Raw genomic sequence first — 13,149 nt, 5'->3', positions numbered from 1 at the left:
ACACTATTACAGATTTTGGGTCACTAGCGACCCTATACTTTTTTTTTATCCCAAAAATGTATTAGAAAACAGACATTCTCTTATAATTGTATTTTTTTCCTTTTCTTTATAAACGTGCCTATTGTTTATAATGAATAGATACTAAGAAGGTTGATGTCTAACGAATGACGTCCTGGGTCAATAAATACTCGAGGTGTGCCTTTAAGGGTTAATTAGAATCCACATACTTTTGGCCATATAGTGTAGTGTTACATATATGTAGACTGACAATGAAATATAATTTTTGTTCCATGTCTTTGGTTAATAAATTAATTAAATCTCTTATGCACTGTTTTAAACCATATAGATAAATAATGTCTCTCAAAATACAAATGAAAATACTTAGGGTATAAAGAGAGGAGTAATCTCTATCACACAATTATTCTTGTGATAAATTCAAATATCCCAATTTAATTACCACTATTCAAACATTTCTTACTGTAAAACCATGTTATATATGTTTGTCACAAACAATCACTATTTGCACAAAGAGTCATAAATTCTAAAAACACAGCGTGTCTATACAGTGCTTAGTACAATGGTACACACTTCAGTTAATCGTCATTACATAACAGCTAAGAAATCACATTATGCATTTGACTGTTTAATGACTTGGATGGTCCAGGTGGCTATTAGATGGTGAAATATTACAGTGTATTCTAATCTAAAACTCTTACTTTTATTGAGAATTTAGACCAGTTCTGGATTTTAAATAAATGCTCCTGGTTCAAAAGTTATGCACTATTTCCACAGAAAAACATTTATTAGATTCATCCCTCAGTTTGTACATAAACACTTACAGTAGAAGTCTGTAGGGCGAGACATACAGGTTTTAAAGCACAAATTTGAACCTATTATTTTTGTTAATGTGCTTATCTTAATTATTCTGAACAAAACTGCGCAAAATTTGAGCTGCGAGTTGTCTAAATCGTCATTGTGAGTATATTTTTAATGCAGTGTGGTTTTATGACCCTGATGTAATGCCTTGCTCCTTATATTTCCATGGTAAAAGCTATAGTGTAAGCACAATTTTTTGTTTCTGTGTACAAATTGATGGACAAATTATTTCTGAATTCTGTGGTAATCAACCTTGAACATTCCTTGTTGTGCAGTTTATCGTGAGTATAATAGTTCCAGTTAAACGAAAGAACAGAACACAACAGACAGACAACTGGGAGAAGTGAAGAGGAGAAGACATATAATGTCATTCTGGTCCTTCATTATGAAATCATAGCTCAAAGAGCTCCTCACTTTCATTATTTTAGAGCACTTCACTGGTCTAATACTCTGGAATGCAAAACTTCAGAATGTCTTCTCCATTTCCTATATTCCTAGAGAATCTACTAACGTCTACTGGATTTCCAGCCTGCGCACTCTATAAATCCTGCGCCAGTCTTTCTATCTCGTCTATCAGGAAGTCGATGTCAGACCTGGTTACGGCCGCATTGGAGACGACCATCCTGAAGAAGTTGACCTTCTCACCCTGAGGCTGGTAGCCCACCATTGTTGTCCCACACTCCATCATCATTGCCTTGATCTTGGGGGCAACCTAGATAGAAATCACAAGACAGAAGTTTATTACTTCTACAGTATTATGAATTAATGAATACTTGTACTTTTTTGTATTTTGTTGTACAGAATTCTGAGCCTAGAAATCTAGACGCACCCTAGCGGCAGCAAAATGTATTTTGCAGCCAGGGTAGTCTAGCAACTCTCCGTTGACTTTCGGAGCTGTAAAAACCTAAATTGGGTCAGGCCAATCACATTGTGTATAGAGTAGGCGGGGCGGGCTTAACATAATGATGACAGAGTTGCGACGGTTCCCTGCAACTTGAAAACAAAGAAGAGTTGCTGCTTCTGGCGAACAGTCTTTCAAATCGGCTTTGGCCGCGACTCTGGAGGACTTGGAGTTAAGTTTTTCTTTGAGAAAAGAGCACTTAAGTCATTCTTAAAAAAGGAAGATGTGTTCGTAGTTTTGCCGGCCAGTTTATCCCGCCCCTCGGATTGAGCCGTGTCTATGGTGAGTTGCCAGACCTAACATCTTGATGTAGGTCTGGCTTGCCAGGCTACAGTATTCTGGTAACCATGCTAAATAAAGTAAGTTCTTTGTGGTGAAATATGTAGCGTACCGGCCAAAAGTTTGGAATAATGACTTCTATGTTTTTGAAAGAAGTCTTATGCTCACCAAGGCAGCATTTATTTGATCAAAATTACAGTAAAAACAGCAATATTGTGAAATATTATTACAATTTAAAATAAGAGAAGGCTCATGTAACACTGAGTACTGGAGTAATGGGTGATGAAAATTCAGCTTTGCCATCACAGGAAAAAATTATATTTTAAAATATATTGAATAGAAAATTGTAATAATATTTCACAGTACTGATGTTTTACTGTAATTTTCATGAAACAAATGCATCCCTGGTGAGCAGAAGAGACTTCTCTTAAAACATTTTTAAAAATAGTAATTATTCCAAACTTTCGGCCAGTAGTGTACACATTTGTATCGGATCAGTTAGTCAGTGTATATAAGAGTAGGAGTGAGTCTTTGAGTATCACTTCACCTTATGAAGCCGTTGTCTCTTCTCCTCTCCGTCTGGCAGGAGTCGCAGGCTTGGAGGAATGTACCAGAAACACACATTGGTGTGCTGGGGCTAAGAAACAGACAGAAAGATAACACATAGCATTTAAGAAAACGGGACATATTCTAAGCAGCAGGGACGATTCTAGGATTTCAATATTAGGTGGCCCCAAATGAGGGTATGGTATTAAAAGAATATTTTTTAATATTGTTTGAATACTAGGGTAGGCATGATACAATACAGTAGGTTCTGCACTACCTATCAAGTCAATACCTGAATATTGAATTAATTTCTAATCATTTTAAAGGTATAGCGGAGGATTTTCTTTTTCCGGGTGGATCATCAAGACTATTGGTCCTCCTAAGTGTCAATCATTCTGGTGATATGTTTATGTAAGGCCGTCGTACGTGCTCGTGCACACGATTCACACGATGGCGTGCGCTCAAAACACAGGTTGGGCTTCCCACTGATGCCTCAGTCGCGAAGTTTCTACTTGACAGGTAAAGTTTGGCACGCTATTTGGAGAAATCCATTTAAAATCACTGCTAGTAAAAGTTAATGTAAGCTATGATTAGCTCGTGCACACGTTTAATAGGCGTTCCCTCTCGGGAGCAGGTAGAGTGTTGCGCATGTGCATTTTTTCAAAAAGTGGAGAGGGCGGTTATTTTCTAAAATTCGGGAAAATCCTCCGCTATACCTTTAAATAACCAGCTAATATTCATTAATGTTCATTGAGAATATAGACAAACTTTATACTACTGTAATTGGCAATATGTGGGTACATTTTTTTAACACAAGGTATAAGCCCAGACTAAAATGCATGTTTGAGCTGTTTTAACTGAAAGCAACTTGCACTGACATATCTTAAAATATGTTAGTGTCATTGTTTTGTCTCAAGATGAACAACAGTAATGTTTTTTTTTTCTAAGGCACATTTATAAAAGCTACTTAAATGTCCTAATTGAACTAAGGCCTAATCCTGGCTAGACCTGTCTGTGAAACCAGTCCATAATGTTTTAAACACTATGATTTTTTTAACTCTACATTTGTGCAGTAAAATTAACTTTAAAGAATATATACATCTATCATTTTCATTCATGGAGATAACATGAAAAATGTGCCATGCTTTAGTGGAGGATTTCTGTCACCTGGTGGAAAACAAACACTTTTAACATCCTGAAATTACTACTATAACCAGTAGTTGGCAGCAGATGACCACTCATGAGCTCATGTGCCATTTCAAACTCTCTTTTATAGTTTTTTTAAGCATGTTTTGCTTTTGGATTTATAATAAAATGAATATTATAAAAACATTTTTAGCAATTTTATGGCACTGAAGTATGAAGTAACGCGCTGAATAACACAGACTAAAATACGGGGATGAGCTGAAGCCTGCCACCGGTTTCATATGAGTTTTAAAGGGGACTGAGGTGATCATGAATTAGTGTACATATTACGGAGTTAATCACAAATTTTTAGGGGGGCTGGGTGGAAATTTAGGGGGCTAAAGCCCTCCTAAAATGGGCCTAGTGACGCCTCTGCTAAGCAGACATTTGTCAAAGTATTCTTTGAACAAATTATACCTTTGTGAATCATAATAAACAACACCTAATTTTCTTTGCTACATTCTTTGCTTCTGTGCAATGGGAGTGTTCATTTTCAACATCTCTAAGGCGGTCTAAGGTCTGAAATGTACTGGTCTACACAAGCACATGAACGTAAACACTTTGAGCAAAACAAATGCCATATTAATTATTGTTGCATTCTGAAATGTGTCATTGCCATGAGGGGCAGTGTAGTGATGTAAACTTCAACAGTCTTCTTCTGTGGTCAGTTTTCTCTTCCAGGTCAACTGCTGTCAGAGCAAAAGTTTGAGGAGAATCTTGCCGAACAAGTTTTTACTGTTAGTTAAACTTGAACCACACGAGCAGTGTGTTACAGGCTGTTACCAAATTGTAGAACATAGAGCAACTGCTAGTCTTAAAGACAGGGCAGCATTAAAAAGCAATGATATGCCTCAGACTAGTAACAGACACCTTGACTCTGAATAGTACTATAGTATGTTATTATGAACAGTGGTAAACTCTGTTGTGTTTTCACTCACCTCCCCTTGAAACACCATCTCATATCCTTCTCGGTTCTTGATCTTGTGGTAGAGATACTCAGACAGCTCCAAACATCTGTCAATGTGTCTCTCAAAGCCAATAGTGCCCTGTTAAAGACCAAAGATCCATAACAGGACAGCTGATATTCTGTCCATTTATCATCATCCATCTATCCATCCAACCATTCACCTATCCATCCATCCAATCTATGTATCGATCCACCCACCACCCATCCATTCAACCGTTCATTCATTCAACCATCCCTCCACCCATTTATCCATCATTCATCCAGCCGTTCACCTATCCATCAAGTCAAGTCACCTTCATTTATACAGCGCTTTAAACAATATGGACTGTTTCAAAGCAGCTTTACAGTGATAATAGGAAATGAAAGTAACAGAGATTGTTTTGGCTTTACAGCAGCTCTAGATTAAAGTTATTGTCCAGCTAAAGTTAGTTTCTGATTGATTCACTTCCGTTGCAAAGATCATTAGTTATTAACTTAGGGGCCGCTTACACGACACCATTTCAACCGAAAGCAGAAAACCTTCAACGCGTTCTGGCCACTCATCCGAATGACCATCTATCCATCCATCCCTCCCTCCATCCATCCATCCATCCCTCCATCCATCCATCCATCCCTCCATCCATCCATCCATCCATGCATCATAAATCTACCTATTCATTAATCATCTGTTGAACCGTTTATCCATCCATCCATCCATCCATCCATCCATCCATCCATTCATTCATTCATTCATTCATTCAGTCAGTCATTCGTTCATTCGTTCACTAATCCATCATCAATCCACTCATTCATCCATCCAGGATCCATTCGTTAATCCATCCAATCGTTCATCCATCCACTCATTTGCTCATCAATTCATTGAAGGGGTGGACTCTGAAATCCACTGCTGCCTCAATTTATATGTAATAAGTGACTATAATCAAGGTATTAATCAAAAATGTTCCTTCTAAATGCGTTGAATGACTTCTCTAGGCTTATGAGATTTTACTTTGTTATAGACGTTACCAGTGTGATTACTGAAATGTTCTTTTCATGTATTCTCTAATGTCTGAATTAAATATCTGAGAGGTGACTGAAGGGTCTGGCCCGTGTCAGGAATGCAGTAACAGTGCTTGCTCATTTAGGCCAGAAATGACTTAAAAATGGCATCTCGGGCTTCCCGAAATGAATTATGGACTCGTTTTGTGTTTGAGAAAGGGCTTCAACATGTCAATACACACATCTGCTTTTCTAGGGTACCCTGACAACTATGGTCACAGGGGTCATTGAAGTCTATAGTTTGAGGGATCATTTCTTTGTTAAAGCCTTACTTTCCATTTAGATTAAAGTGTTCTCTCCTTGAGAGAAAGAACATGTTATCTTGATGTTGTGAGAAAACTCTCCTATTTATAGTTACAGCTGACCAAATCCAACCTTGAACAAGCTGTGTTTCTGTGTGTGTGTTAGTATTCTTGCTTACAGGTTTAAGGAACAAGTGGCATTATTGGAGATTGACTGACTTGTTTTGAAACTGTGCTGAAAATTTCTCTGTTTATCTATTTCTTAGCCAATGAGAATCATTCACCCTGTAAGCAATGACGTAGCTTAGACCTTGGTGGAGGGTATAACTGCTGTGATCTTTGTAACTGTAAGAGGGACGGCCTATACAAAATCCTTGAAGTCGTCTTGAAGCTGACTTCTGCTGATGAAACTGCAAACTATCTTCAGTAAAACTTTTCTTTAATTTATTATAATTCTGACTCTTGTCATAAATTGACTGCACTTCTGACTCCGGGTCTTAATTAATCATATCTGGTCCTTGGGTCTTTGACTGTAAATCCCCTAACACCATCAATCCATTTGTTTGATTCATTCATGAGTAACACATTATCAGACACTGAGGTTCTGAATGTGCACACACACCTTTGACTTCCACATGAGCCAGAATTTGAAGATGTCTACATGACGGCCACACTGTATGGCCTTGTCCCCCGTGTCATAGGTGACATCATACTGTTTATCCGGCTGAAAGAGATATCCAGCACACATGGAGTTGCAGCCCTGTAGTAGACCCTGTTAAACACACACACATGAACACAGTAAGATAGCATGAGCACTTAGCAGAGATGAACATAATCACATGTAAAAATGTCCCGTCTATCACTCTTTTACTTTCTTGTCTTCGGAACATTTTGTTTGTAGTCAGTTTTCTTTTATTCTATCAGTGAATTTTACTCCGTTCTATTAGTATTTAGACTCATTCATTTGGCCGCCCCCATTTCTGTCATTCTCTCTTACCTTCTCTCGGACCAGAATGGCGGAGCACTGTAGTGGGACACCCATCATCTTGTGTGGGTTCCATGTGACAGAGTTAGCTCTGCAGAAACAACACTAATCAGAACACTGTGCTGGCACACAGTTAGTTGGTTGTAGAGGCAAGAACACAGTAGAGCATGTCTTTAAAGGGGTGGTATAATGCCCTTTTCACAAGACGTAAAATATGTCTTTGATGTTCCCAGAGAGTGTATGTGAAGTTTTAGCTCAAAATACCCCACAGATATTTTTATATAGCATGTTAAAATGGTCACTTTTTGAGGGTGAGCAAAAGCGCCCCCGTTCTGTGTCTGTTCCTTTAAATGCAAATGAGCTGCTGCTCCCGGCACAGGGGGCAGAGCTTCAACAGCTTGCACTCACACACACATGCACTGAAAATTTCAAAAACTTTTAGCCTTTTATGTTCAAACCGGAGTCAGATAGATGGAGAGACTCAAGAAGAAGTGACAACATGTAGAAGCAACAGGACATTTCTGAATGATTAGTTGATGAATTTATGTAGCTTATCTGTAGTTATCTTCTAGTCATTGATTAGCATATTCTGTCTTGATAATCTATAATCATGTTCAGGGGGCTGGGTTTTATGTAAATTGCAGGGTTGGTGATGTCACTAACCCAGGAGGAATGTCGTTGTAGTCCCTACCAGCCGTTTGTTGTAGTCCTTAAAAAGCAATTTCTTTAAAAGCAAATATCTCCCTCTGCTTTGAACTTTGTGTGTCGTAACTTTGCAAATGCTGTTTATGCTCAAACAGTAACACACTAACTAAAGTTAGAAGAGTGAAATCATAATCAACCACCCCTTTAACAGGGGTGTAGCAGCCATTATAACATTTAAAAATGTCTAAGTCTGCCCCTCCCAGTTTTGGGAATTCGTTTTATTATAATCTAATTTGGTCTGACTGCAGTGCAAGGATGTAGCTGGCTCATAAAACCAAGGACTTTAGGACCAAGCAGAAACCTCTATATCAACTGGTTGAATTGGCAGTGGACGGCTCTTGTGAAATAAGTACTTTTTACAGTAATAGTATACTTGAAGGAATAGTTCACCCAAAAATGAAATTATGTCATCATTTACTCACCCTCAAGTTTTTCCAAACATGTATGAATTTCTTTGTTATGTGGAACAGTTGTGGGGCACCAATGACTTCCATAGCATCTTTCTTCCATACTATGGAAGTCAATGGTGTCCCACAACTGTCTGGTTACAAATATTCTTCAAAATATATTTTTTTATGTTCAGGAGAAGAAAGAAAATCATACAGGTTTGGAACAACTTGAGGGTGAATAAATGATGACATAATTTTATTTTTGGTTGAACTATCCCTTTAAGTGCAAAATGAATGTCATGTTTTTGGACACTTAATTGCATGTTAATTGTAATTAAATGCAATTAAAAGCAATCAGCATTTGACAAGCTTTTTTGGTAAACAAAAATATACTTTAATGCCATTTCTACTATAATTTTATGTCATGTATTTAAATATATTTAACTACACATTTGTAATGATGAAGTTGCAATCTAGTACATGATGTTATGGACCAGTGGACTAACAGGAGGCTTTATAGGTGACTTCCTTCATATTTGTAGTAGATTATTTGGTTGTTGATGGTCTGACTATGATTGTACCTGCTGTGTTAATTGTATATTAAAATGGTTTAGATCGTTCGAATCACAAGAGTCTCAGCTTTCCAAAGATATGTGACATGTTTAGATTTTAATTTTTGAATTGTATGTCACAAAGTTATTGCACAAAAATATGCAGTGTACCGTGGACGACACATCGGAACACTATCTGGTTAAAATATATTAACTTTAAATGTAATATTGAATAACAAACTACAGTTAAAATTAGTCAACACATCAAAATAAGGGTACTTCTTTAAAGAATCACAAATAATTATTAAAACATAATTATTTCAAATGTACTATACAATATTAGTGAATGTAATATAATATTAATGAAGCAAGCTCATAAGGTTTATAACATGTTTCTCCACTTTTTTTGAGATCATCTCAATGCCACTGGTGCTTATGTATGATACCTCTCAATGCCGTCAAGCTTGTGTCTATGTTTTCTGGACATCAGCAAACCTCCACCCCACGCTCCCTTAAAAACACATTCACACCATCAGTTCCAAAAAAACATATTCACAGCATTCAATACGTCTGTTTAAGAGAGTGAAGAAATAATCACAAACGTACATCCACATGAAGCCACAAGTTGTATTTTTCACAGATGTCAGCGATCTCATTGATTGGATCAAAGGCTCCATACACTGTAGATCCAGCTGTGGCGTTCACAAACATCGGCACAAACCCCTGGACAGCGCACACACACAACAAAGCCATTTCACCAGATAAACCGACTTCACACACAATCGAAATCAAAGTGGCAGTGCTCAGAACTAATTGCATGTTAATTGCAATTAAATGAAAATGTTATAGTTTAAATTCATATTAAATTTCATTTAATTTTTTGACCCATCTTCAGTAGGACTTATGTATTAGGCTACACACTACAGTTAAAATGAATACTTTAATTAGTACTTTACTTATGCTTTAGTATGCAAGTCAACAGATCAAAATAAGTTCTTCTAATTAAAGCACGACAAAAGTTACTAAAAAAATGTGAAAAGTATTTTAAATTAAAAACTATGCGCTCTTTTTAAGAAGCATAGTCATGAAAGTGTACTCTTTTTTAAGTACACTTAAGTGGCATTTTATTTCATTAATATTATCTGCAAGAACAGTTTTTAAGATTGCAAGTGCATATTCACTACAATCAAGCACACTTCTTTTTCACAAGTATAGGCTTCTAGAAGTGCGTTGCTGTAAACTTGATAATGAAAATCATATTGTATGTGGTAAATGAAATGACACTGTCAGTGGGACTTAACTTGTAATAAACATTCCACGAATCAGTCATTACATTATACATTAGTGACGCAATGTCAAATGATTATTGCAGTAAGAATGATTATCGCCTCTTAACACGACAAGTAGCTTAAAGAGCTCAATGTCTTTAGTGAGGCTGACAGAGAAAAGTTTATTCATGTGAACAGGACACTCACCTTCTGTTTGGCGTCAATGACTTTGGCCTCCAGATCAGCCGGAATGACTCTACCTCTAAAAAAGAGACACAAATGTAACACAGACTCTCGCTGATGAGAGGATCCACAAACACACTTACCTTTCATCTGTTCTCAGCAAGATCAGATTCTCTGTGCCAAAACCCAGCACTGCACTGGCCTTCTTTATAGAGTAGTGACTCTGGGAACAATATAGTAACAGACTTGTATGATATTTCGTACATTAAATGTATACTTCACCAAAAAACATGTCATGCCAAACTTGTGTGACTTTCATTCTTCTGTGGGACCCAAAACTAGATCTTCTGCAGAAGATGGTCCTCACTGTAAAAAGTGAATAGTTGGATCAACTTAAAAAAATTACTTCAATTGGTAACACCTTAAGAAATGAAGTTTTCTCAACTTAAATTATCACGTTTTATCGTGAAAAACGTGATAATTTAAGTTGAGAAAACTTAATTTCTTTAGGTGTTACCAATTGAAGTAATTTTTTTAAGTTGATCCAACTATTCACTTTTTACAGTGTCCCACTTTACATATACCTAAACCTACCCATCTCCATCCCCTGATCCCTAAACCCACCCCTAAACCGACCAATCTCCACCCCTTAAATCTGGATCCAACTCCGCCCCCTGGATCTCTTGTACTGCAGTGAGGTGCTACTGGAATATCCTGGCGCCTCTATTCCATACAATGAAAGTGAATAGAAATGAGGTCTGTCGAGCTTCAAAACTGACAAACACGACCCATGAAAAGCACCATCCAGCATAGCTCTCACATCTCATTTGCATTTGCACACATTTAAATATGGTGCAAGACACATCACACCAGGTTGGACATCAATGATGATCTGTCAAGGAACCGAGAACGTTTGATGTCATTGATATCTTAATGTGTGGACATGAGATGTGAGAGCTGCGGTAAATGAGCTTTACAGAGAGCACTGGCTACACTTTTGGTCTTTTGATCTCACAAAATGCCAGCTTATGGTTTCAGAAGACTTACAATCAGTGGTTGTGTCAGATTTTCTCATTGTCCTTCATTTTGATGGAGAGGGTCGTAAAAATTCCGTCATAATATATTATTACCCGTCATTTTCATTTTCATATTTTATTTACAATAAGACATTTAATAGCTTTCGCAATGTTTTCATTCACATTTTCATTTTTAATCATGAATTTCAGGATGAGCATATAAAATAGATTATGCATTTAGTTATTTATGAAAAAACAGATTACTAGTCGACTGCGCATCATTTTTCATGTTCAACACCACGCAAAGCAGATTAATGTTTGTTTGTTTTTTCTGCAGTGACAGCCACTAAAACACGACCTTTGTGCCTGAACAGGCAAATATGAAAAATTACGATTAAAATTTGAACAAAACACATACAAAATGAACTGAACTAAACTCAATTCTGCCTGAACTCAAAGCTTCCTCCTGGTCCGCATGGTGACTGATAAACTGACCGGTGACTGATAAACGTTGGCTGTGTCCGAAATCGCCCCATACCCTCATTCACTATCCCTTACATTAGTCCACTAATAAAGTTCACTTGAGTGAATGAAAACGAGTGAGCCAATGCGGCCGCTTTTGCATAGTTTGTCCTTGCTGTTTAATAATTATTTGAAACTGAGCAAATTAGCAGCTCCAGTAGAAATGAAAAGATTTATCTTGATATCTGTAATGGAAACTGTGTATAAACCTTAATTAAACAACTGAAGAATCAATTAAAAATAAATGTATAGCTGTATGATATTACGCTGTAGCCACATTGGACCAGTGGTTTGGAAAATGTAAGGATGATTTATCTGTGGGCGCCATCTTCTGGTCAGACGCAGGAATTCATTCGGCGCACGACTCTCAAAGGGCATTATGGGTATTCTCTAGCATAGATATGTAGAAGTAGATTCCACATTCGACTACCCCAGACACGTCGACGTGCCGCCACTCACAGTAAGAATAAATGATGCCACAACAATGCGCAGCCTCTGGTTGTGAAACCGCCGAGATTTAAATTCCCGAAGGCTAACCTTTCACAGGTGAGAATGTGCTGGTTTGTGCTTTTATATGTATTTACTCAATATTACAGCTTTTTAAACTATGGTAACTTTTTTAATGTCGTGTTAGCTGATACCTTCGTCTTGTTGTATTGTGTCCGTTCAGCAAAATCATCTGCTAAAGTCTATTGAAGATATAGATATTCATTCATGTGTCTGACTACGGTTGCAGACGCTCAGTCATCTTGATCTCGAGTGTTCATGGACCGTTCCAATATGGCGGACGGTTTAAGTGTAACGGCCCATTGAAACAGCTGTTAATGAGGCATCTACCCAGCTAACAGGGAACGTTCCCAGAACTTTCACTAACGTTCCTTAAAAGTTGTGTAAATGTTAGCACAAAACGTTACTAAAATAATGTTTTCGGAACGTTCATACAACGTTATTAACGTTCTTGTAACGTTGAGTAAAAAACGTTCTTAGAACAACGTTCTTGGAACGTCTTTATGACATTATTCCTAATTGATGAACGTTCTCATAACGTTTAATAAAAAACGTTCTTAGAACAAGGTTCTTGGAACGTCTTTTTGACGTTATTTCTGATTGATGAACGTTCTTATAACGTTGATAGAAAACGTTCTTAGAACAAGGTTCTTGGAACATCTTTTTGACGTTATTTCTGATTGATGAACGTTCTCATAACGTTGATAGAAAACGTTCTTAGAACAAGGTTCTTGGAACGTCTTTATGGCGTTATTTCTGATTGATGAACGTTCTCATAACGTTGATATAAAACGTTCTTAGAACAAGGTTCTTGGAACATCTTTATGACGTTATTTCTGATTGATGAACGTTCTCATAACGTTGATATAAAACGTTCTTAGAACAAGGTTCTTGGAACGTCTTTATGGCGTTATTTCTGATTGATGAACGTTCTCATAACGTTGATATAAAACGTTCTTAGAACAAGGTTCTTGGAACGTCTTTATGAC

At 37.2% G+C, this 13,149-nt stretch overlaps 1 protein-coding gene across 3 annotated transcripts in view; it reads right to left on the bottom strand.

The window, feature by feature from the left end:
- Nucleotides 1-1,296: 1,296 nt before the first annotated feature.
- gad1a (glutamate decarboxylase 1a) overlaps nt 1,297-13,149 on the bottom strand; it is a 47,548-nt gene continuing 35,695 nt past the window's right edge. For all 3 annotated transcript variants that reach the window (XM_079881336.1, XM_079881335.1, XM_079881337.1), the window contains 9 exons: nt 10,259-10,338; nt 10,140-10,194; nt 9,271-9,387; nt 9,111-9,175; nt 7,032-7,110; nt 6,657-6,806; nt 4,726-4,833; nt 2,604-2,693; nt 1,297-1,588 (listed from right to left, as the gene is read on the bottom strand). In XM_079881336.1, the coding sequence (XP_079737462.1) occupies nt 1,415-1,588; nt 2,604-2,693; nt 4,726-4,833; nt 6,657-6,806; nt 7,032-7,110; nt 9,111-9,175; nt 9,271-9,387; nt 10,140-10,194; nt 10,259-10,338 (918 nt within the window). In that variant the 3' untranslated portion in view covers nt 1,297-1,414. The remainder of the gene's footprint in view (nt 1,589-2,603; nt 2,694-4,725; nt 4,834-6,656; nt 6,807-7,031; nt 7,111-9,110; nt 9,176-9,270; nt 9,388-10,139; nt 10,195-10,258; nt 10,339-13,149) is intronic.

Source organism: Squalius cephalus, assembly GCF_949319135.1.
Source record: "Squalius cephalus genome assembly, chromosome: 9".
Taxonomy (NCBI): Eukaryota; Metazoa; Chordata; class Actinopteri; order Cypriniformes; family Leuciscidae; genus Squalius; species Squalius cephalus.
This window is presented reverse-complemented; position numbering and strand designations above follow the sequence as displayed.